Source organism: Desmodus rotundus, chromosome 2 (assembly GCF_022682495.2).
Source record: "Desmodus rotundus isolate HL8 chromosome 2, HLdesRot8A.1, whole genome shotgun sequence".
NCBI lineage: Eukaryota > Metazoa > Chordata > Mammalia > Chiroptera > Phyllostomidae > Desmodus > Desmodus rotundus.
Window position 1 is genome coordinate 163605870 of NC_071388.1, and position 22963 is coordinate 163628832.

General features: G+C 36.2%; 1 protein-coding gene across 2 annotated transcripts in view; it reads left to right on the top strand.

Moving 5' to 3' along the window:
- AGPS (alkylglycerone phosphate synthase) overlaps window positions 1–22963 on the top strand; it is a 142747-nt gene that overhangs the window by 19511 nt on the left and 100273 nt on the right. The window contains exon 2 of one of the 2 annotated variants that reach the window (XM_024561455.3): window positions 19880–19969. The exons of the other annotated variant lie outside the window; for it this stretch is intronic. Coding sequence (XP_024417223.2) covers window positions 19880–19969 — 90 coding nt within the window. The remainder of the gene's footprint in view (window positions 1–19879; window positions 19970–22963) is intronic. 2 annotated transcript variants of the gene reach the window in all.

Below are 22963 nucleotides of genomic sequence, written 5' to 3' on the forward strand. Positions count from 1 at the left end.
GGGAAGGCAGATTGGTGTGGCCACTGTGGAAAACAGCATGGAGGTTTCCTCAAAAAATTTAAAATGGATCTGCCTTATGTCCCATTGATTACACTTCTGGGAATATCTTTGAAGAAACCCGAAACACTAATTCAGAAGAACATAAGTACCCCTATGTTTATTGCAGCCTTATTCACAATAGCCAAGATATGGAAGCAGTCTCCGTGCCCATCGGTAGATGAGTGGGTAAGGAAGTAGCACATACCCACAATGGAATATTACTCAGCCACAAAAGAGAATGAATCTTATCATTTGCAACAGCATGGATGGGTCTAGAGGGTATTATGCTCAGTGAAATAAGTCAGACAAAGAAAGATAAATATTATAATTTCACTTAAGTGTGGAATCTAAAGAACAAAATAGATGAACAAGCAGACTCATAGATACAGAGAACAGACTGATGGTTGCCAGAAGGGAAAAAGGCGAGGGGATTAAGAAGTAGACATTGGTTGTTAAAGAATAGTCATGGGGATGTAAAGTACACCATAGGGAATGTAGTGAGTGATATTGTAGTAACTATGTATGGTGCCAGGTATGAGTACTGGAAATATCAGGGGGTACTTTGTGAAGTGTATTGTCTGACCATCATGCTGTGCACCTGGAACTCGTACAGAATAATACTGAATGTGAACTGTAATTACAAAATTAATTGAAACTCTAGATCATATCTGTAGGAAAAATAAAATAAAAAATAAATCATAGCTTGGTAGTTAAGGAGTGTTGGAGCCAAAGCCAAGATTTAAATCCTAGTTGTATCATGTACTGTTTGTGAGATCCTGGACAATTTATTGAATCTTTCTCAACCTGTTTTCTCATGTTTTAAATAGGGATATAACACTTACGTCACCGGATTAATGTGAGAAGGAAATGAAATAATGATTGTAAAGCCCTTAGCATTACAGTATTATGCAATGTTACTACTATGGCAGTAAACTGTATATAAAGGAGTAATATGGATCCAGTGCGAAGCACAGTAATAAGTAGGAGGTACTCAATGACGACCGTGGCATTTTAATACAACACATTTCTAGTAAACATCACCTTATACATTAGGGGGGAAAGGAAGAAGCCAAAGTGTGAAGAGCATCAGCAGTTCTCATAGTGTATGGTAGACTGATTGTCGGTATCATGTACACGATGGTCACTGTGCTATTTCTCTTTTGCATCTGCACTTGGTGGCTCTTAGAAGTCATAGCCCACAGCTGTCTCTGCTTGGTGTGTGGCTTTGGTGACCACATACTGGTATATAGAATTTGAATAAACATTGTTTCTTAAAGACAAGTTATTTGATAGATCGTCTTAGTTTTTATGCTTTGTAACCTTTTTAACATGTATAAACTTGGAAAGTTTTATAACAACACACCAACTTTCCTGAAATTTAGACCAGAAAAGAGTCCTTCATAGGACTCTCTTGCTGTGTTCCATAGGTTTTGGGTTGTTGTGTGTCCATTTTCATTTGTTTCCAGATACTTTTTGATTTCTTCCTTTACTTCATTGTTGGCCTTTCATTATTTAATAACATGCAGCCTCCATGTATTTGAATGTTTTTGAGTTTTTCCTTGAGGTTGGTTTGTATTTCAAGCCATTGTGATATGAGAAGATGCTTGATATGATTTCAGTCTTCTTGAATTTGTTGAAGCTTGCGTATCCTACCATGCAGTGTATCTTTGAAAATAATCCATGTGCATTTGAGAAGAATGTATATTTTGCTCCTTTGAGGTGAAATGTTCTGTAAGTTTAAGTTAAATCCATTTGATCTAGAGTGTCATTTAATACCACCATATCCTTGTTCGTTTTTTGTCTGGAAGACAAAATAGATAGAGGACAGCTAAGATCTATCCATTGTTGATAGTGGAGTGTTAAAATCCCCTACGATGACTGTATTTCTGTCAACCTCTTTCTTAAAGTTCTCCAAGGTTTTCTTTATATATTTGTGTGCTCCCATACTGGGTGCACCTATGAGGTCTGTCCAGAGAAAGTCCAGCCATTGTTAATCTAAGAAGAATGCTTTGTGTGACATTGATGTAACCTGGCAGCCAAGGAGAGTGGACTGGAATGCACATGTGTGAACAATGATGACTTCACTGTACTAGTCAGTGGGGGCGGTAGATGTTGTTGAGCGAGCTTGTGTTGTGTGTGGCTGTTGCATTGAAAATGAACAAGTAGATCAATGAATTTGCATCAGATTTTGCGTTAAGCTTGAACATTCCCCTGTGGAAACTATTTGGATGATTAGAAGGGTACAGCTATGGGCAGCTGGTGTTTGGCAGCTTCATCACGACAACATGCCCACTCATGTATCATGTCTTGTGCAGAGTTTTCTGGCAAACATCAGATCACCCAGGCGACTCAGCCCCCTTACAGCCCATATTTGGCGCTTTGCGACTTCTGGCTTTTCCCCAAACTAAAATTACCTTTGAAAAGGAAGAGATTTCAGACTGTTGATAAGATTCAGGAAAATGTGACAGGGCAGCTGATGGTGATTGGGAAGACTTTGTGAGGTCCCAAGGTGTCTACTTTGAAGGAGCCTGAGGCATCATTGTCCTGTGTACAGTGTTTCTTATATCTTATATCTTCTTCAATAAATGTCTCTATTTTTCATATTACATGGCTGGATACCTTCTGGATAGACCTTCTTGTTTACTGGGGTTGTATCCTCTTGATGGACTACTCCCATAAGTATTATGTAGTGATCTTCTTTATCTCTTGTTTATGGCCTTTGTTTTGAAGTCTGTTATGTCTGATATAAGTATTACTTACTGCTATCCCAGCTTTTTTTTCAAGTCCATTTGCTTGGAATATTTTTTTCTATCCCTTCACTTTTAGCCTGTGTGTATCTTCTGTTCTGAGGTGGTTCTCTTGTAGACAGCATGTCTGTCCCCCAAGGTAATTATTAAACTCCCAAAAGTTTGGTAACCTCTGTTGTTGTGATTGAATCCTGATTTTAATTTTTCCTTTTATCTGCCCCCAAATTTTGTGGGGTTCAATTTTTCCTGTGGGTTTGCGAGAAGCCAAGATAACAATTCCAACTACCTGTCATTTAAAGTAGAAGAAGCTGCTGCTGTTTATCATTTTAAGTAGAAAAACAAAACAAAAACACTTGTTACAGCAAGAATACTATGTATGTCAAGCAGGTATGGCTGTCAGTTTTGGCCTTTTTATGGGCATTCCAAGGGCAATGGTGGGCTGTCCCCTGGAGGACAGTGAAGAAAGAGAGCTCAGGGGCCTGGTTTCTGTGTTAAAGTGACAGGCATTTTTGGAGACATTCATGATTTCTTAGTTTTGTTTAGTTTTTGCAGTTTTTCCAGTAATGTAAGGCTGTGGCAGAAATGACTTTTGGTCACTTACAGGCTGGCCAGTGTAATAAGCTTGTTACACAATTTTTCTTCCCATTACTAGCAAGCAGGGAGGGAGCAATGAAAATGAATTGGCATTTTCCTATTTGGTAGTGGAGAAAGTTTATAATTAGTTGCTTAAATCACCACAGGTGGAAAGTTTGGAACTGGTTGCTTAAATTGCCACAGGTGGACAGTGGAGGGAACAAATCATGAAATTTAAAGTATAGTCTAGGGAACACATGTAGCCAAAGGGAAGCATACATCCTTTTTTGTTGTCTTTTGCTAAGACAACTTCAAGGTACTGATTTGAGTTGTTTTCCTCATTTATGTAGCCTGATACATGAGGCTAACCAATACTATGGTTGTACTTGCCTAGGGCTCCAGAATGGCAGATGCCAAACCTGTATGCATGAGTATGTGCCTACGTGCCTGCTCTAGCACAATATTAGGAGTATATACTACTACAAGAGAAAATGACTATACTCTGTTCAGTAGCCCCCCCCCCCTTATCCAGGTAGGATACATTCCTAGACCCCCAGTGGGTGCCTGAGGCCTTGGATAGTACCAAACCCTACATATACTATATATTTTTCCTATACATACATACTCATGCTAAAGTTTAATTTGTAGATTAGGCACAATAAGAGATTAACAACAATAACTAATAATAAAATACAACAATTACGACCACATAGTGTAATAAAAGTTACGTGAATGTGGCCTCTCTCGTTGTACTGCACTCACCCTTCTTGCGATGATGTGAGATGACACAGAGCCTGTGTGACGGGATGAAGTGAGGTGAATGACGTAGACATTGTGATGTAGTGTTCGGCTACTCCATGGGTTACATGAACACAGGCACTGCAACAATGGGAGAGTCGATCTGATAACCTAGATGGTTACTAAGTTTCTAACGGGTAGGTGGCATATATAGTGTGGTGATGCTGGACAAAGGGATGAGTCACATCCCAGGCAGGAGGGAACAGAATGGCAGATTTCATCATGCTACTCAGAATGGCCTGCTATTTAAAACTTAGGAATTGTTTATTTCTGCAGTTTTTTATTTATTATTTTCAGATCACAATTGACTGAAACCCCGGGTAACTAAAACTGTGGAAAGCAAAACTGCAGATATATGGGGGCTACTGTGTATTGTGATTTTTCAAGTTAATAAGAGTAAATACATTTTATACTAAAAAGGAAATAAAATGGACAAATGCAACCCCAAAAGATATATTTGAAACAAACAATAAGCAAGAAAACATATAAACACCACTGGTAATTTTTAAAATGCCAATAAAATACCCATGACATGTACTATTTACCTCATCAAATTGTGAACAATTAAAAACAGGTAACGTTCACCATGGAGGAGAATTTGTAGATCAGCTGGCACTGTGTCTGTCATAGGTTGTGCCCCTCGGGAGCTTTCATCATGCTACTCAGAACGACGCACAATTTAAAACGTACTCTTCGAGTTCTCCATTTAATATTTTTGCACCACAGTTGACCATGGGTAACTGAAACCATGGAAAGCAAAATTGTGAATACAGAGGACTACTGTATTTCTGTTTTCAAAGAGATTATTTAAACACTAATGAGTTTCTAATTGGTAGAATTTGGTAGGGAGTAAGGGAAGTTTGGGGGAAAGGGAAGTTACCCCAGGAACCTGTAGTGAGAAGAGAATGCCAGATTGATTATTCTGCCAAGGGATCAGGCTGTGCTTGCCTTATTTGCCCCACTCCTGCCTTCTTTGTCTCTTTGTCTATGAAGTTCACCCCCACCCCTTACCTGAATGTTCCCTTTCCTTCCATTCATTAATTCATAGCAAGTGTTAAAGGAATTGGACCTTGTGGAAACAATTTTTGATCCTTGAATTCAGGTTTTAAAACTTTCTTTAAAGTACCTGTTTCTTTCAAACTATAAAAAGCGTTTTTGAAGTTAAATGTATATTTGGCTTGCTGCATGTTGAAGTTGACTTTTGTTTTTAAAATCTTCACCTCAGGACATGCTTATTCATTTCAGAGAGAGGGGAAGGGAGGGGGAGAGAAAGAGGGAGAGACACATCGAAGTGAGAGAAACAGTGATTGGTCGCCTCTGGTATGCGCCCAAACAAATATGGAACCCACAACGTAGACACGTGCTGTGACTGGGAATTGATCCCACAGCCTTTTTTACAGGATGATGCTCCAACCAACTGAGGCACACAGTCCTGGACAAAACGGACTCATTCTTCATGGGATTCTATTTAAAAAAACAAAAACTTTTGAGATTGCTAAGCAGCCCAACAATCGGTTTTATAACAAACCATAATGGAATTTCTGTACACGTGTGAAAGAAAGAATTGTTTTCTTGGAACAGAGAGAAATTGCACTGAGATTGAAGGGCTCAGCAGCCTATGTGCGTCAGGTTTAGAGGTGCAGTAATCGTACTTATTTAGTTCATGGCATTTGTCTGTGAACTCTGATTCCTTATCATTCCATTTGCCCCCTCCCGTGGGCACCCATGAATGTTCTTGAACATATGTTTTGTAAAATATTCAGTGTTACGTAGTGTGTATATTTTTAATTTGCTTAAATGGCATTATACTGTAGATCTTTTAGTTTTTCCTTTTGTGTTCACTACTGTTTAAAAAATTGCTTCGTGTTTCTGATGTGTATCTACCTCAGTGCTTCTGATTGCTGCAGAGTGTTTCATGGAATTTACTTACCACTCATTCATTCCTCTAGTGATGCCTCCACCTACTCTTACAAACATTGCTCTAGAGAATATATCAAACATGTTCACTTATAAATTGTATGTGAGTTTTCCCCAAATACACACATAGAGCTGTATAGTTGGGTCATAGAAATGGCGTTACCTGTGAAAATTTAGCACATGATTGTTCTGCGGAGTGGCTTACTAGAAATGCATGTGGTTTCCTTTTCTCCATGTTCTTGCTAACAACTTTCTGTGTCTTAAACATTATATTGAATTCATTGTATACTATAACACTGGAAAAATCAGAAAGTTGTTTAAGAATTTATTACACAGGAGGGTCAAATTTTTATTACAGCAACTAGCGTTTTAAAACTTACAATGGAGATATTGAGGGAAGATTGAAAAGCGTGTGAAAGTTCATAGTGTTGCATGACAATGTCCGAGTCTTGCTGTCTAGAGGGCAGGGACATTACCTTGTCGACCTGTCCAGAAACTTGGTCTTGTCAGGGTCCAGAGTCAGTTATTTTTAGATAGTGTGACTCATGTAACTACCCTCAGTAGTGACAGTTAATTAGAATGCCAGTAGACTAATTCATGATGAGAAAATAAAATTGTCAAGCCTCCTGGCCATTTCAGTTGCCATTTTTTCTCTGCAGGAAATAAAGTATAATTAGAAGAGGTAGCTTAGTGAGTTTTAATCAGGGCAAGAGGAAATATTCCTGAATCAGGTGATTAATGGTGTCAAGCTACCAAAGCTTGATGGCATTTATCTATTTTCTAAGTCAGATGTTTTAACAATCTTGGAACTGTAGCAGTTCTTGGAGATTTGTAGCAGTGTTAATTATGACATAATAATCTGTCCATGTCTTCTATTTGATTTTTTTCTGGTCTTTATTATAAAGGAGCTTTATAAATTATTGTACTTATAAGAAAGCCATTTAGATTAACTAAACTATTTGAAAGGGAATTAGTTGCACTGTCAGACTGAGGCAGTAAGCATTGTAATTACTTCTATAGGGATTTCGCTATTGAATTTTTAGAAATGATTTTGTGGGATCTATACTCTAGATAGGAACATGGTTGTAAATTTATTTTAAATTAAATTTAGAATTAAACTGTAATCTACAGTTTCTCCCCTCATTGAAACTTTATGTTTCTGAGGAGAACTCAGCTTTAATTTTTTTAAAAACATAAGAAGCCAGCAGAAATATTTTATTCACAGGAAATTTTTAGTAGATCTTTTCAGAAATACATGTTTATCTTGGTATATTCCTCATCACTTATTTTTTACTTCACTTTTATGACTTATTTTAGGTTATCTGGGTCTTTATTTTAAAGATTTATTTACTTATTTATTTATTTTTAGAGAGAGGGGAAGGGAGGGAGAAAGAGAGGGAGAGAAATAGCAATGTGTAGTTGCCTCTCAAGTGCCGCCTAATGGGGACCTGACCTGAAACCCAGGCATGTGCCCTGACTGGGAATCAAACTAGTGACCCTTTGGTTCACAGGCCAGCACTCAATCCACTGAGCCACACCAGCCAGGAGGTTATCTGGATTCTGAAATAATTAAGTACAAGAACACATAATGTGGATTTTAATTAGCACAAAAAATCCTTGAAAGAATAAAAAAAAATTTTAACGGACAGTGAACTACTTATGGAATTAATTGGAATTTAACTAATACTGAGCATGACTAGTTAGAAATCCAGCTTTGGAGTTTAAGTTTTATACTTCAGTTTTTATTTTTCTAAAGCTCTGAGATTATATGATCTTATTGTTTAAATTGAAAAAGGTAAGTGAAAATTTGCGTTTCATCTAAACTGAATAGTAAAGTATCTTTTATTAGAATTTTGATTATTGGAATTGCATTGCAAAAAATTCCTTTTTAAAAGTTATTAGCTAGTTGAGCTGTTTTTTATTGATAACCCAAAATGAAAGTAAGTTAAAGCATAATTTTTCTTATTTTTTTAATGGAAAATATCATGACTAGAAATAGTAATGCAAGCTCTGGCAGGTGTGGCTCAGTGGATTGACTGCCAGCCTGTCAACCGAAAGTACACTGGTTCGATTCCCAGTTGGGGCACATGCCTGGGTTGCTGGCCAGGTCCCTAGTTGGGGGGGTGTGATATTCAACCAATCGATGTATCTCTCACACATTGATGTTTCTTTCCCTCTTTTTATCCCTCCCTTCCCCTCTCTCTAAAAATAAATGAATAAAATCTTTAAAAAAAGAAATAGTAATGATAGAAATCATACACTTTTATCAGGATGCTTGTAATTATTACTGGAGGAATAATAACTTGATTATTTATTGTGTGTATACTTAGAGTGAAAGTTTCCCATTTTAAGAATAAAAAAGAAACTTTGTGGGTTTTATAATAATAATAATAATAATAATGGGACATTAAATATTTCAGGCAAAAATTGTGCAAATGACAGACCTGGGAAATGCAGAATACTAAATATGTGTATCATGGGAGAATACTGCCACCTTGTGTATATGTGGTGCTATTATATTTCTCCATTTCCTTTTGTTATGCCACCTAATACAGTATGTGTTTCTTCACCATTTGGTACTGTGTTCAGATGTGTAAATGTATTTAAAGTCTTTTTTTCAAAAACCAAAACTTTTTGGTTCAAAAAAGTTTTGAGTAAAATCAAAACTTTTTTTTCACGTAGTGAAATCAAGCCAAATTTTTTTTCTTGCCAGGAGGAGAAGTCTTGCTTTATGAAGACATTGAATTTGGCGTAGTAAGCTCTAAGAATCGAAAAGTTTGAGAGATCAGCTTGGTGAATTGATATCTAGGATTAGTTGAGAATTGAATCCTTTTATTTGAATCTTATGGAAAGTTTGTGATTCTTTTTATCATTCTTCATTTGAGTGCTTGCAGTGCTTTGGGATCATTATTCTGATAGAATTCATTATACTGCAGATAACGCAAGTACAGGGCACTAGGCTTACTGCCGCAGCCATATTCCTTGATGTTTAAATGTTTTCCTTTAGGTCAAGTGCAGAAGAACAACTGTAATAATGATATGTAATAGTGCTTTGAAAAATACTGATGTGATGAAAAACTGTTCCTTTAAATCATTGTGGTTACCTGTGGGTATGACTTAGCGGTTTTCAGGTATTACCTTTCTAAAGAGGAAGAATCACCAGACCAGAGTTCATTTCTGATGCTCCCAACTAGCTTAGCTGTGTAATCATGAGCACTTCTGGGCTCATGAAAAATGAGCAGTTGAACTGGGTGGTTTTAAGTACCTTTTAACTTTAGAATTCTGTGATCATATAAAGTTCTATTCTCAGTTTTTAAAATGTTGATGCAGTAATGCCCTTTAATGTACTCATTATACTCTTCTGTATAACAAATTATTTTAAAGTGTAGTGTTATCTCATAATTGTGATTGCATAGAATATATAAGTAATTGAGGAGATACATGTGTATAAAAGTTTCAAACCAGAAGCCTAGGAATATGACTTTTTTATTTAACACTTTGTACTTCAATGTTAGTTTTAGAATAAACTAGATATTAATTATACACTATTGATAATTGTAAACAATATAACACTTTTGGGCAGGTACAAATTTATTTGAAATGCCAACATTTAAACTTATAGGAAGGCTTTAAAAGTTGGTATGAATATAGTGGGACTCATAGGTAGATTTTCAGATTGAGATGAAAAGAGAGAAAAAGGGACCTTGGCCTATAGTTAAAAACTTGGAAGTTCTTTAGGATGTTACCCAAAGATTCTTCAGTACCTAAATCTCTTCATTTTTTAGTGTACAACAGTAGATACTTTCTGCTTATCTTGATTCATTTTTCTTATCAAGTGCTAAAAATGACCACATGTAATCAGATTTAGCTTTTTACTTTGAGGCCATCTGGGGATAATTTTTTTAAATTCGAGACATAATTTGAAGGAAAATGATTCTCAATGTTAAGCTATGTAAACACGCCAAATTCAACATCTGTATTGAAATAATTTCTCAGTGCCTAGTGGTAATAATACCAAAGCAAAATGACTATATAGGTATTTTTGTATTTATTTTGTGTACCATCAAACTCCCATTTTATAGAGTACAGACTTCATGACAAATTTACTACCTAACAAAATGCATTTCACACAAAAAATTTATGTACATGTTATAAAACATTAAGTAAAGGGGTTAATTAATTAAATGTACATATTCTAATGTAAATTATCGGTATATAACAAAAGTAAAATATTAAGTAAGTTATACTTCATAAATGTGAAGAGAATATAATCATGAAAAAAACAAAGTGGATGATGACCTAATCTGTTTTTAGAAAGTGTAATATTAAGAAAACAAGCGTCAGTGGTAATATTAGTCAGTCATGAGGTTTTTCTATAGAGATTTTTTCCAAAAGGTTTCTTCCAAAACCTCGCTCTACAGTGAGGTAGGAATGTGAACTTAGAAGAAAATTTTGGGCAATAGATTGTAACAGGCTCATCTACAAATCCAGTCTCTGGATTGATACTCTTGAGATAATTTTGAACAGTTTATTTTTGTATAGAGACTATAGTTTTTACTGATAGCAAACTGTAATTTCAAAAAGAGAATTCCTAGTGGTTTTTATTTTTTCTTAATTTTATATATGGATAGAGATTTTGGTGCACAATTAATGACCTGCATTTGATTCAGCTGTATTGTGTTAGTGTTCCACTTGTTTGAAAAGCCTTTCAACTGGTTGAAGAGTTATGATTGTAATAAAAATTTTGCATGTAAGTTTCTTCTTCCTTGAGAATTATGGAGAATTAGAAAGCTTTCTAATGAGTATGTGCATCTTTGTTTATTTTAAAATAAAAAAATTGAGAAATAGTTGACATGTAACATTATTTAGTTTAGGTGTGTAGCATAATGACTCTATTTCTATATATTGTGAAATGATCACCACAGTAAGTCTAGTTCACATTCATTACCACACATATTTTTCTTGTGATATACTTTGAAGTTTTAATATAATAAATAATTTTCTATATAGAGAAAAGTTTCCTTTTAATTATTTTCATCAAACGGCATTATTGAATTTGCATTAAGAATATTCACATTTTTAAATATTTTTTATTTTATTTTTTAAAAGATTTTACTTATTTTTAAAGAGAGGGGGAGGGAGGGAGAAAGAGAGGGAGAGAAACATCAATGTGTGGTTGCCTCTCACATGCCCCCTACTGGGGACCTGGCCCGAAGCCCAGGCATGTGCCCTGACTGGGAATCAAACTGGCAACACTTTGATTTGCAGGCTGGCACTCAGTCCATGGAGCCACACCAACCAGGGCTCACCATATTTCTTTTTTAAGATTTTTATTGAATTTACAGGGGTGACATTGGTTAATAATATACAGGTTTCAAGCATACAGTTACATAATGTTAGATACATCATCTGTATAAGGTATCGTGTGTTCACCACCCCAACTCAAGTCTCCTTCCATCACCATTTATCTCCACCTTTACCCTCTTATGCCTTCCTCCAACCCCCTTTTCCTCTGGTAATCACCATACTGTTGTTTGTTGTCTATGAGGGTTTTTTTTCTTAATCCCTTCACCTTTTTCACCCAACTCCCAAAACCCCCTCCCCTCTAACAAGCTGTCAGTCTATTTTCTGAATAAATGAGTCTGTTTCCATTTTGTATGTTTATTTTGTTTCTTAGATTCCACATATAAGTGAAATCATTTGATACTTGTATTTCTCTGACTGGCTAATTTTATTAGCATAATACTCTCTAGGTCCATCCATGCTGTCGCAAAAGGTAAGATCTCCTTTTTTTTTTTTTTTTTTTTTAAACGGCCAAGTAGTAATCCTTTGTGTAAATGTGCCACAGCTTTTTTATCCACTCATCTGCTGCTGATGGGCATGGAGGCTACTTCCATATCTTGGCTATTGTAAATAATGCTGCAGTGAACATAGGGGTGCATATATTCTTTCAAATTAGTGGTTTGGCCCTGAAACACCAATCCAAAAGAACCTATGCACCCCAATGTTCATAGCAGTACAATTTACAATAGCCAAGTACTGGAAGCAACCTAAGTGCCCATCAGCAAATGAGTGGATCAAAAAACTATGGTATATTTACACAATGGAATTCTGTGCAGCAGAGAGAAAGAAGGAGCTTATACCCTTTGCAACAGCATGGATGGAACTGGAGAGCATTATGCTAAGTGAAATAAGCCAGGCGGTGAGGGACAAATACCATATGATCTCACCTTTAACTGGAACATAATCAACAGAAGAAAAAAGCAAACAAAATATAACCAGAGACATTGAAGTTAAGAACAATCAAACAATAGCCAGGGGGGGGAGTGGGGAGGGGACAGTGGGGAGAGGGGATTATAGGAACTACTCTAAAGGACACATGGACAAAATCAAGGGGGAGGGTGGAGGAGGAGGAGGGAGGTGGGTTTGGCTGGGATGGGGTGGAGGGATGGGGAGAAAAGGCATACAATTGTAATTGAATAACAATAACAATTGAAAAAAAAACAACACAAGTTAGTGGTTCGGATTCCTTCTGATATATTCCCAGAAGTGGAATTGCTGGGTCATAAGGAAGTTCCATTTTTGATTTTTTGAAGTGGAATTACGGGGTAATAAGGCAGTTCCATTTTTAAATTTTCGAGAAATTTCCATACTGTTTTCCACAGTGGTTGCACCAATTTGCATTCCTGCAAACAGTGCATGAGGGTTCCCATTTCTCCGTATTCTGATCAACACTTGTTTGTTGATTTATAGCCATTCTGACAGGTGTGAGGTGATATCTCATTGTGGTTTTAATTTGCATTTCTCTGACAGTTAATGACATTAAACATCTTTTCATGTCTGCTGGCTATCTGTATGTCCTCTTTGGAGAAGTGTGTACTCAGGTCTTTTGCCCATTTTTTAATTGGATTGGGGGTTTTTTGATGTTGAGCTGTATAAATTCTTTGTACATTTTGGATATTAATCCCTTATCAGATGTATCATTGGCAAATGTGTTCTTTCATTTAGTGGGTTGTCTTTTCATTTTGTTGATACTTTCTTTTGCTGTGCAAAAAGTTTTTAGTTTGATACAGTCCTGTTTGTTTATTTTTTTCTTTTGTTTCCCTTGCCTGAGGACATATATCAGAAAAAAATACTGCTAAGAGGAATGTTAGCGATTTTACTGTCTCTGTATTCTTCTAGGAGTTTTTTAGTTTTGAGTGTTACATTTGTCTTTAATGCATTTTGAGTTTATTCTTGTGTATGTTGTAAGAAGGTGGTTTTACTTTCAGTTTTTTGCTTATATCTGTCTTAATTTTCCCAGCACCATTTACTGAATAGACTGTCTATACCCATCAAATATTAATTGATTACATAGGTACGGGTTTATTTTGGGGCTGTCTATTCTGTTCCATTGATCTGTGTCTGTATTTATGCCAGTACCATGCTGTTTTGATTACTATGGTCTTGTAGTAGTTTGATATTAGGTAGTGTGATTCCTCGTGTGTGTCTGTTTTTATGCCAGTACCATACTGTTTTGATTATTATAGCTTTGTAGTATAGTTTGATATCAGGTAGTGTAATTCCTCCAATTTTGTTCTTCATTCTGAAGATTGCTGTGGCTAGTTGGGGTCTTTTGTGGTTCCATATAAATTTTTGGAGTATTTGTTCTATGGATAGTTCTCTGAAATATGCCATTGGTTTCTTGATAGAAATTGTGTTGAATTCTTAGATTGCTTTGGGTAGTATGGACATTTTAATGATGTTAACTCTTTTTACCCATGAACATAGTGTGTACTTCCACTGATTTATATATACCTTCTTCAGTTTCTTTCTTCAGTGTCTTATGGTTTTCCAAGTACAGGCCTTTTACATCCTTTTAAAAATTTATTCTTGGGTTCTTTATGACACCATTGTACAATAAATGGCATTTTTCCCGTAGTTTCCCTTTCTGATAGTTTATTGGTATACAAAAATTTAACTGACTTCTGGATATGTATTTTGTATCCTGCTACTTTACTGAATTCATTTAATTGGTTCTAGTAATTTTTTGGTAGGATCTTTAGTCAGTTTTACTTCTTCCTTTCCAATTTGGATGATTTTTGTTTTTTCTTGTTGTCTGATTGCTGTGGCTAGGAAGGACTTACAGTACTATGTTGAGTAAGAGAGTTGAAAGTGGACATCCTTGTCTTGTTCCTGATGTTAAGAAAAATGATTTTAGTTTTTTCTTGTGAAGTATGATACAAGCTGGTGGGTTTGTCATATACAGCCTTTATTATGTTGAGGTGTGATACCTCTATTCCCAATTTGCTAAGAGTTTTTATCATATAGTTGATATTGGAATCTTTTCTGCATCTATTGATATGATCATATAATTTTTACCTTTCATTTTGTTTATGTGGTGTATCACGGTAATTGTTTTGAGGAGATCGTACCAACCTTGCATTTCTGGAATAATTCCCACTTGATTATAGTGTATGATTTTTTTAAATGTGTTGCTGGATCTGGTTTGCTAATATTTTGTTGAGAATTTTAGCAACTATCTTCATCAGGGATATTGGCCTATAATTTTATTTCTTTGGAGTGTTTGTATCTGGTTTTAGAAATAGGATAATACCGGACTTGTAAAATGAGCTTAGGAGACTTCCTTCCTCTTGAATTTTTTACATTCATTTGAGAAGAATAGGTGTTAGTTTTCTTTGAATCTTTGGTAAAACTCATCTGTGAACATCCAGTCCAGAACTTTTGTTTGCTATGAGTGTTTTGATTACTGCTTTAATTTCATTAATTGTAATTGGTCTATATAGATTCTCTGATTTTTGCCAATTCAGTTTTGGGAGACTGTATATATTTCTAGGAATTAACCCATTTTTTCCAGGTTATCCAGTTTGTTGGCATATAGTTCATAAATTTTCTTACAACCTTTTGTATTTCTGTGGTGTCAGTTGTAATTTCAACTTTCATTTCTGATTTTAATTATTTGGGTCCTCTCTTTTTTTCTTAATGAGTCTGCTTAAAGATTTGTCAATCTTGTTTATCTTTTCAGAGAACCAGCTCTTGGTTTTATTGATCTTTTGTATTGTTTTTTTAGACTCTATTTTGTTTCTGCTCTGATGTTTGTAGTTTCCTCATTCTACTCACTTGGGGCTTTGTTGTTTTTTTTCTAGTTCCTTTAAGTGTAACATTAGGTTGTTTATTTGTAATTTTTCTTGTTTCTTGCAGTAGGCCTATAATGCTATTAATTTCCCTCTTAGGACTGCTTTTGCTGTGTCCCATAGATTTTGGGTTGTTGCATTCTTATTTCATACGTTTCAAGGAATCTTTTGATTTTTTCTTGTTCACTCATTCATTGTTTAGTAAAATGTTATTTTGCTTCCATGTTTTTGTTTGTTTTTCTGTTTTTTTCCCTTGTGATTGTTCCTAGTTTTATGCCATTATAGAGATGATTGAATGATTTCAATCTTCTTAAATTTATTGAGACTTGTTTTTTTTCCTGTCATGTGGTATATCCTAGAAAATGTTCCATGTGCACTTCAAAAGAATGTATATTATGCTGCTTTGGGGGGAAATGCTCTCTGAAAATACCAGTGAAGTCCATGATCTAGTATGTCACTTAAGGCTGCTGTTTTCTTGTTGATTTTCTGTCTGGAATGTCACCATTGATGCCAATGAGGTGTTCAAGTCGTCTACTATGACTGTACTATTGTCAGTCTTTCCCAGTCAAGATTTGCTATACATATTTAGGTGCTCCTATTTTGGGTGTATAACTGTTTACAAGGGTTATATCCTCTTGTTGGATTGTTCCCTTTGTTATTATGTAATGTCTGTCTTTTTCTCTTACTGTAGACTTTGTTTTGAAGTCTGTTTTGTTAGATGTAAGTATTGCTAACCTAGCCTTTTTTTCTTTCCATTTGCGTGAAATATCTTCCTTTTTTTTAAAAAAAAAAAGATTTTATTATTTTTAGAGAGAGGGGAAGGAAGAGTGAAAAGGAGAGAAACACTGATGTGAGAGCAAAATTCCAGTCGGTTGCCTCTTGTATGTACTCTGATTGGCGATGAACCTGCCACCCAGGCATGTATCCTGACTGGGAATTGAACCCATGACCTTTCGTTTTACAGGATAATGGTCAACCAACTGAGCCATACTGGTCAGGGATCCATGAAGTATCTTTCTCCCTTTACTTTTAGCCTGCGTTTATCTTTGGTTCTGACTTGGGTCTCTTGTAGAGAGCATACATTGGGACTTGTTTTCTTATCTATTCAGTTCTTCTGTGTCTTTTGATTGTAACATTTAAGTCATTTATATTTAAAGTGATTATTGATAGGCACATATTTACTGCCATTTTATTCTTTATAATTATGTTCCTGTTTTTTTTCCTTTTCTTCTATTTATAGAGTACCCTTTAACATTTCTTGTAATTCTCATTTTGTGCTAATGATCTCCTTTGCTTTTTCTTGCCTGGGATGTTCTTTATCTGTTTTTCAATTATAAAAATTAGCCTTGGTAGGTAAAGTAGTGTGGTAGCTGTAGGCCCTTACTTTTCATCACTTTGAATAGTTTATGCCAGTCTCTTCTGGTCTGAAATGTTTCTCTTGAGAAATTGGATGACAGTCTTATGGGAACTTCCTTGTAGGTAATTGTCTTTGTCTTGGGGCTTTTAAGATTCTCTCTTTGCCATTGTAATTATAATGTGTCTTGGTTTGGGCCTCTTTGGGTTGCTCTTGTTTGGGACTCCGTGCTCCCTGGACTTAGGTATCTTTTTTTTTCACCAGGTTAGGGAAGTTTTCGGTCATTTCTTCAAATAGATTCTCAGTCCCTCGCTCTCTCTTCTGGTACCCCTATGATATGTATGTTGTTATGCTTTATATTGTCCCAAAGATTCTTTCAACTGTCCTCATTTTTTAAAATTCTTTTTTCTTTTTGCAACTATGATTTGGTGATTTTTGCTACATTGTCTTCCAAATTACTGATTTTATCGACTGATTCATTTAACCTACCGTTTTTTTTTCCTTCTGGACATAAATACCATTAAAAGAACCAGTCAGAAATTTAAAAGAACCAGTCAGAAATGATTTCTGACTGGTTCTTTTAATGGTATTTATGTCCTTTTTCTTTTTTTTTTAAAGTGCTTTTTAAAAGATGTTATTTATTTTTAGTCAGAGGGGAAGGGAAGGAGGAAGAGAGAAAGAAACATTGTGTGGTTGCCTCTCCCGTGCCCTGCACCAGGGGACCTGGCCTGCAACCCTGGCTTGTGCTCTGATTGGGAATTGAACCAGCAACCCTTTGGTTCACAGGCTGGTGCTCAATCCACTGGGCCACACCATCCAGGGCTCCTTTTTCATATTGTTGAAGTTCTTACTACATTTTTTGAGCATTCCTATAACCATTTTTTTTGAACTTTATATCCGGTACATCGCTTGCCTTTATCTCATTTAGCTTTTTGTCTGGAGATTTTTCTTGTTTCATTTGGGACATGTTTATTTGTCTCCCTGTTTTAGCTGTCACTTTGTGGGTTTTTTTTTTTTAGGTAGATCTACTCTGTTCTCCATCTGGATAGGATAGCCTTATGTAGTAGGTGTCCTCTAAAACCCTGTGGCACACTCTCCTTGATCTCTGAGTTGGGTGCTCCAGTAATCCCTGGTGTAGGTTATGTGAGCCCTCCTGTTGTAATCGAGTCTTGATTGCTATTGACCTGTTCATGCGTGGGATTGACCCTCAGGCTGGTTGACTGTGAGGCTGCACCCTGACCACAGCCTGGGAGCTGTTGGGCAGGTGCTGACCACACAAAGCAGAATTTGCCTCAGCAGCGTGTATGGTGCCTGCCAAGATCTTTCTTTGGCTATGCCGCTTGTGGAGCTAATTGTGTCCTGCTCTGTATTGTTTGAAGTTGGCAGCTAGGTATGTTGTTTCTGGGGCCTGTTGAGTGGTACTCTGGTACAGGTCAATATCAGATGCTGCATGTGACTGGCCTTGGGCAACCTGTTTGGAGCTACAAAATGGTCTACAGTTTGTGGCTGCCTTTGCTGGGCCTGATTGTCCATGGAAAGGACCAATTTGTGCATCAGAGCCAGCTTACACCAACATTGAGCTCTGTGGCAGGTTAGCAAAAGGCCCAAAGCACCCCGAGATCTGCCTCTGCCTGCTTTTGCCTGCTTGGGTGCCTGTTAGGCCCAGTCACTCATAGTGCCTCTGGTGGCACTTGAGTTGTATGAGGTAGGTTCTCAGTGAGTCATCAGGCAAACTCAGTGCCAGTGTCGGGTCTTAGGCCACTCAGCAAAAGTCCCGCAGTATACCAAGTCTAGCTACCACTCACTGGGTGCCCGCAAACCCTTGTTCTGAGAAAAGGTTTGAGGGAGTCATTAGGGTGAGGCCAACAGAGTTTATCAGGCCCAAATGGACAAAGATTTGGCTGTGCGAAGGGAGGGCTCTGCATTAGTCGGGCATTTGAGGGCAAAATACCCCTCATCCTAGAGCCACACTACTCAGTATGCCCCATATTCTGCTGGGGTCTACTAAAGAGCGGAGCTCAGCAGTGTGGGGCCCCTGGCAGTTGGGAGGGCAGGGCTAGTTGATGTCCACTTTTGATGTGGCTTCTTCTGTAAATCCTATAAGACTTCTGTTCTGCTAGTCTACAGTTGATTGTTCAGGTTGATAGTTCAATATTTTAGTTGTAATTCCAGTTTGGTCCTGGGAGGAAGTAAGTGTAATTTCCACCTACTCTCCCACCATCTTGCATCTCTGACTGAAAATGACTATTACTTTATTGCAGTAGTCCAGATGTACTAGGGCATCATGCTAAAACATGTAATAAGCCTCTACCAGCATGGCTCAGTGGATTGGGCATTGTCTTGCAAAGTGAAGAGTTGCCGCTTCAGTTCCCGGTCAGGGCATGTGCCTGGGTTGCAGGGCATGTCCCCAGTGGGGGCATGTGAGCGGCAACCAATTGATGTTTCACTCCCTCTCTTACTCCCTCCCTCTACCTTGCTCTAAAAATAAATAAGCAAAAAGTCTTTAAAAAATTAATAAAACATGTAATGAAATCTGACACAACACTGAAATGTGGTTGCCTATTGGGTTCTGCACGGGCTCAGACCTATCCGTTCTTCTGTAATGTGCAAAACTGAATGAGTGAACCATTGATTTTGATGAACATTATTTTTAAAACTGTGAAATACTGCATTTGGATATTAAAAATACCGTATTGTTTTGGAATACTGAAAACTAGTATAATTATGAACTGTTATGTTAATACCTAGGCCAAGGGAGAAGTTGGTAGTTACATGGAAGTTGGCGGATTTAGAATGGTTGCGGACCCAGCACTCAGACTGTTAATGCGGTGTATCAAAAGTGTCTACTACTAGTAATGTCAGTACTAGTGAACCGACTTTGTAAATTCGTCCTTTTCATCATAGAAGATTAATAATTATAATTTTTAAATATATATAAAAATGTGTTTCCTATTCAAGTAAATTTATTAATTACAAAATGTTTAGGCCACCCTATAATGTAAACTCAGTAATGTGCAAAATAAAACATATTTAACCCTAAGCATATTTTTTCCTTTGTTCTTCTTCCGTATTTCTTTGAATGCATTAAATGTAGTGGTTATAGCTCTTTGTGAAGCAGGTGCTGCTTATAGAGTGATTCTGTATTTGGGAATAGTAATACAGAGACATTGTGGTATGCATTCATTTTTTTAGAGCAAGTATAATATTAGTGGGATAAGGTCTTTTTAAAAATAATTATGAAAGTTAATAGTGATGCACTGTTTAGTTTTGAGATGTTTAGCATAGGTCTCATTTATATATTTTTTTCTTATTATTAGGCAAGAAATTTTGAAATGGAATGGATGGGGATATAATGATTCCAAGCTCATCCTCAATAAGAAAGGTCATGTTGAGTTGACTGGGAAAAGGTAATTCTGTTTATTCTTTCTTATGTTCTTTATTTTCTCTTTTTTCCTATGAAAAATTTTAAACATAAATAACAAATATAACATGTTAAACAATGTACATACATAAAAATAGAATAATATGACTCCTCCCCCATTTAAAAATTATGAGTATTTCACCATAATTGCTTCTGTGCTTTCTGTAGTACAGTATTTCAAATTCTGACATTTTCGTGTCACTTCTAAATATTTACATGTGTCCCTTAAAAAAGAGGACCTAATATACCCAGTCTTATAACACCATTATCATACTCCCTAAAATAACTAATTTTATAATTTCTCGTCCTCATTCACATTTCACCAGTTGTCTCATAAGTACCATTTTTTTAGGTAGTTTGTTTGACTCAGGATGCAAAAATATCTGTAGTCACCCCATCACCTAATCCCTACACCATGATTTGTTCAAAGTAACTCCATTTTAAGAATGGGAATTGAAATTTGGGTGTGGGTTATTGTGGAAGGTGAACAATTTTAGTTGAACACGTAGTATTCGTAAAATTAGTTTTCTGAGATATATTAGAGAAGTGTTGAAGAAATATCAGGCATTTGTGTGATAGCTTTCACATTTCCGAAATGTTTTTGTTAATGTGTGGATAAGAAACCTAAAGAATATTTGTATTGTTACAGATACAGGCAATTGTAAAATAAGTTCTTAGTTGATTTTAAGCAACCCTGACCCTGCCAAAGCTGGTGTTTTGGGTTAGTCTATTGAATTTTGATACAACTTTTGAAAGGACACTGAGTATAGATATCTACTATTTGAATGCTGTCTCTAAAAATAAATTAAAAACTGAGACTAGGTAAAATTGGATCAGATATATTATGAATATGTCTAATATTGCACGTTGACTTAATATTTATTGGGCATTAGTATGCCTAGGTTAATACTTTTTACACTTATATGGTATGTCAATATTTTGAAGTATCAGCAAGAAAACTTTTATTCCTTTGGAGAAATTCTTTTTCTTTACAACATAATCATTATGTATTTTTTACTTAAATATACTTTGTACCTGAAACAAAACTTTAGCAGTTGTGATTAGGAACTAATTTTAATGAAGCTGTGAAGATATACATTTGACTTTTGTTTTTTAATAAGAAAAATAAATATTATCTGCATTCTCATTTCCAACCTTATGTGTGTCTGGGTAGCTTGTTGGTTGAAGGCTTGTTTGAGAAATTGTACATATCAGGTAGAAAGAATTTATGGTTAAAATTAAATTTACCAATGTTCTAAATGTTGAGTATTTAATGTTTTAAACAGAATAATGTATAATACAGTAGAAGCTTATCTGTGTATAGATTGGCTTTACAAAATCCCCTGGGAGGAAAAAGTGAATCTTGTGAACTTAAAAACCAACTCTCAGACACTGTCTTCGTTTCTTTCTTTCTCTTTGCATCGTGAAGATAGATCATATATGTTTTACAGGAGGTGACAAATAGGTAACTTGCACTTCAGCACAGTGTCACTGAAAGCAGAGAATTTATGTCTTGGCATTAGACATTGGGAGATTGCTGCTGGTGCCACTCTAACCAGGATGGGTTCCTCATTTCTTCACATGGTTGACTTCTGAGTTAGAGTCCAGTGGGGGAGGTGGGAGGCGAATGGGGTGGTGGGGGAGGGTTGCGTCTGACTTGCAGAACCTGCGAAGGTAGACCAGATAAGTGGATGCTGAGCACATCTGACTTACTGGAAGGCAGCCTTTGGTTCCCACTAAGACTTATCCAGAGGGTAATTCTCCAAACACAGAAATGGAATTTAGATGTTCTAGGATTAAATATGTACTATATTACAAAATTCTTAATAAATAAAACTAAGTTTTAACTAAATAATATATAGTTCCCATTCTGGTGCTGCTAGAAACACCGTTACCTTATCATGGAAAGTGGATCATAGCTTTCTCGCTCTAGTTTCCTAGGGATAGTAATAGTAGTTAAATTAGTAGATTTTTCTGATTTTTATCAGAAAACATTTATAAGCATTCTTTAAGATGATAATAGCTATTACTTACTGAGTGCCTACTAAGTTATCTTAAAATAACCCAAAGATGGGTAGTCCTATTTTCTTAAACATAAAGGTGGTTGAGCATGAGAAGGTTAAATAGCTTACTTGAGGCCACCTGCTCAGTGGGAAATTGGGATTAAAAATTAAGTGTTTTTAAGCTTCATTTTCATACTGTTTCTGTTATGCTGTGTTTATGAAGTACTGCTGCAGATTACCAACTCATCCATTGTATCGATCTTGTTCTCTCTCCAGACTCTGGGAGTGTTTCACAGTAGCCTTTTACACCTGCACACCAACGCAGTGGAGTTAGTTGTATTATAAAAAGTTACCCTGTGACAAAAATTTCTCGTTCCAATAAGAGGCAAAGGGCAGAAGCATAAGAAGGTTATGATATTCCTAAAAGAGAAAATGGAATTTGTGACTAGAAAGGATAAGTAGGAGAAAATACTGATTTGGCCGAACAGAATTAATTTTTTTTGGATATATTTATTGATTATGCTATTACAGTTGTCCCTTTTCCGCCCCTTCACTCAACTCCATCCTGCCCACCCCCTCCCTCCCACATTCCCCCCCTATAGTTCATATCCATGGGTCATACTTAAAGTTCTTTGGCTTCTACATTTCCTACACTATTTTTACCCTCCCCCTGTCTATTTTCCACCTATCATCTATGCTACTTATTCTCTGTACCTTCCCCCCTCCCCCTCCCAATCCCCTATTGATAACCCTCCATGTGATCTCCATTTCTGTGGTTCTGTTTCTGAACAGAATTAATTTACCCTTTTGTTATTAATACTTGATTATAAGGACCATTTTTGAAATTTTTTGTAAAGACTTTCTATTCTGGGTTCATAGTAGACTGAATACAGTCCTTCTGCCCTCTGTAACCACATAGAAAACATGGATAAAATACCACAGGAAACAAATATAATAGAGTCAGAAAGAAAGGAAAG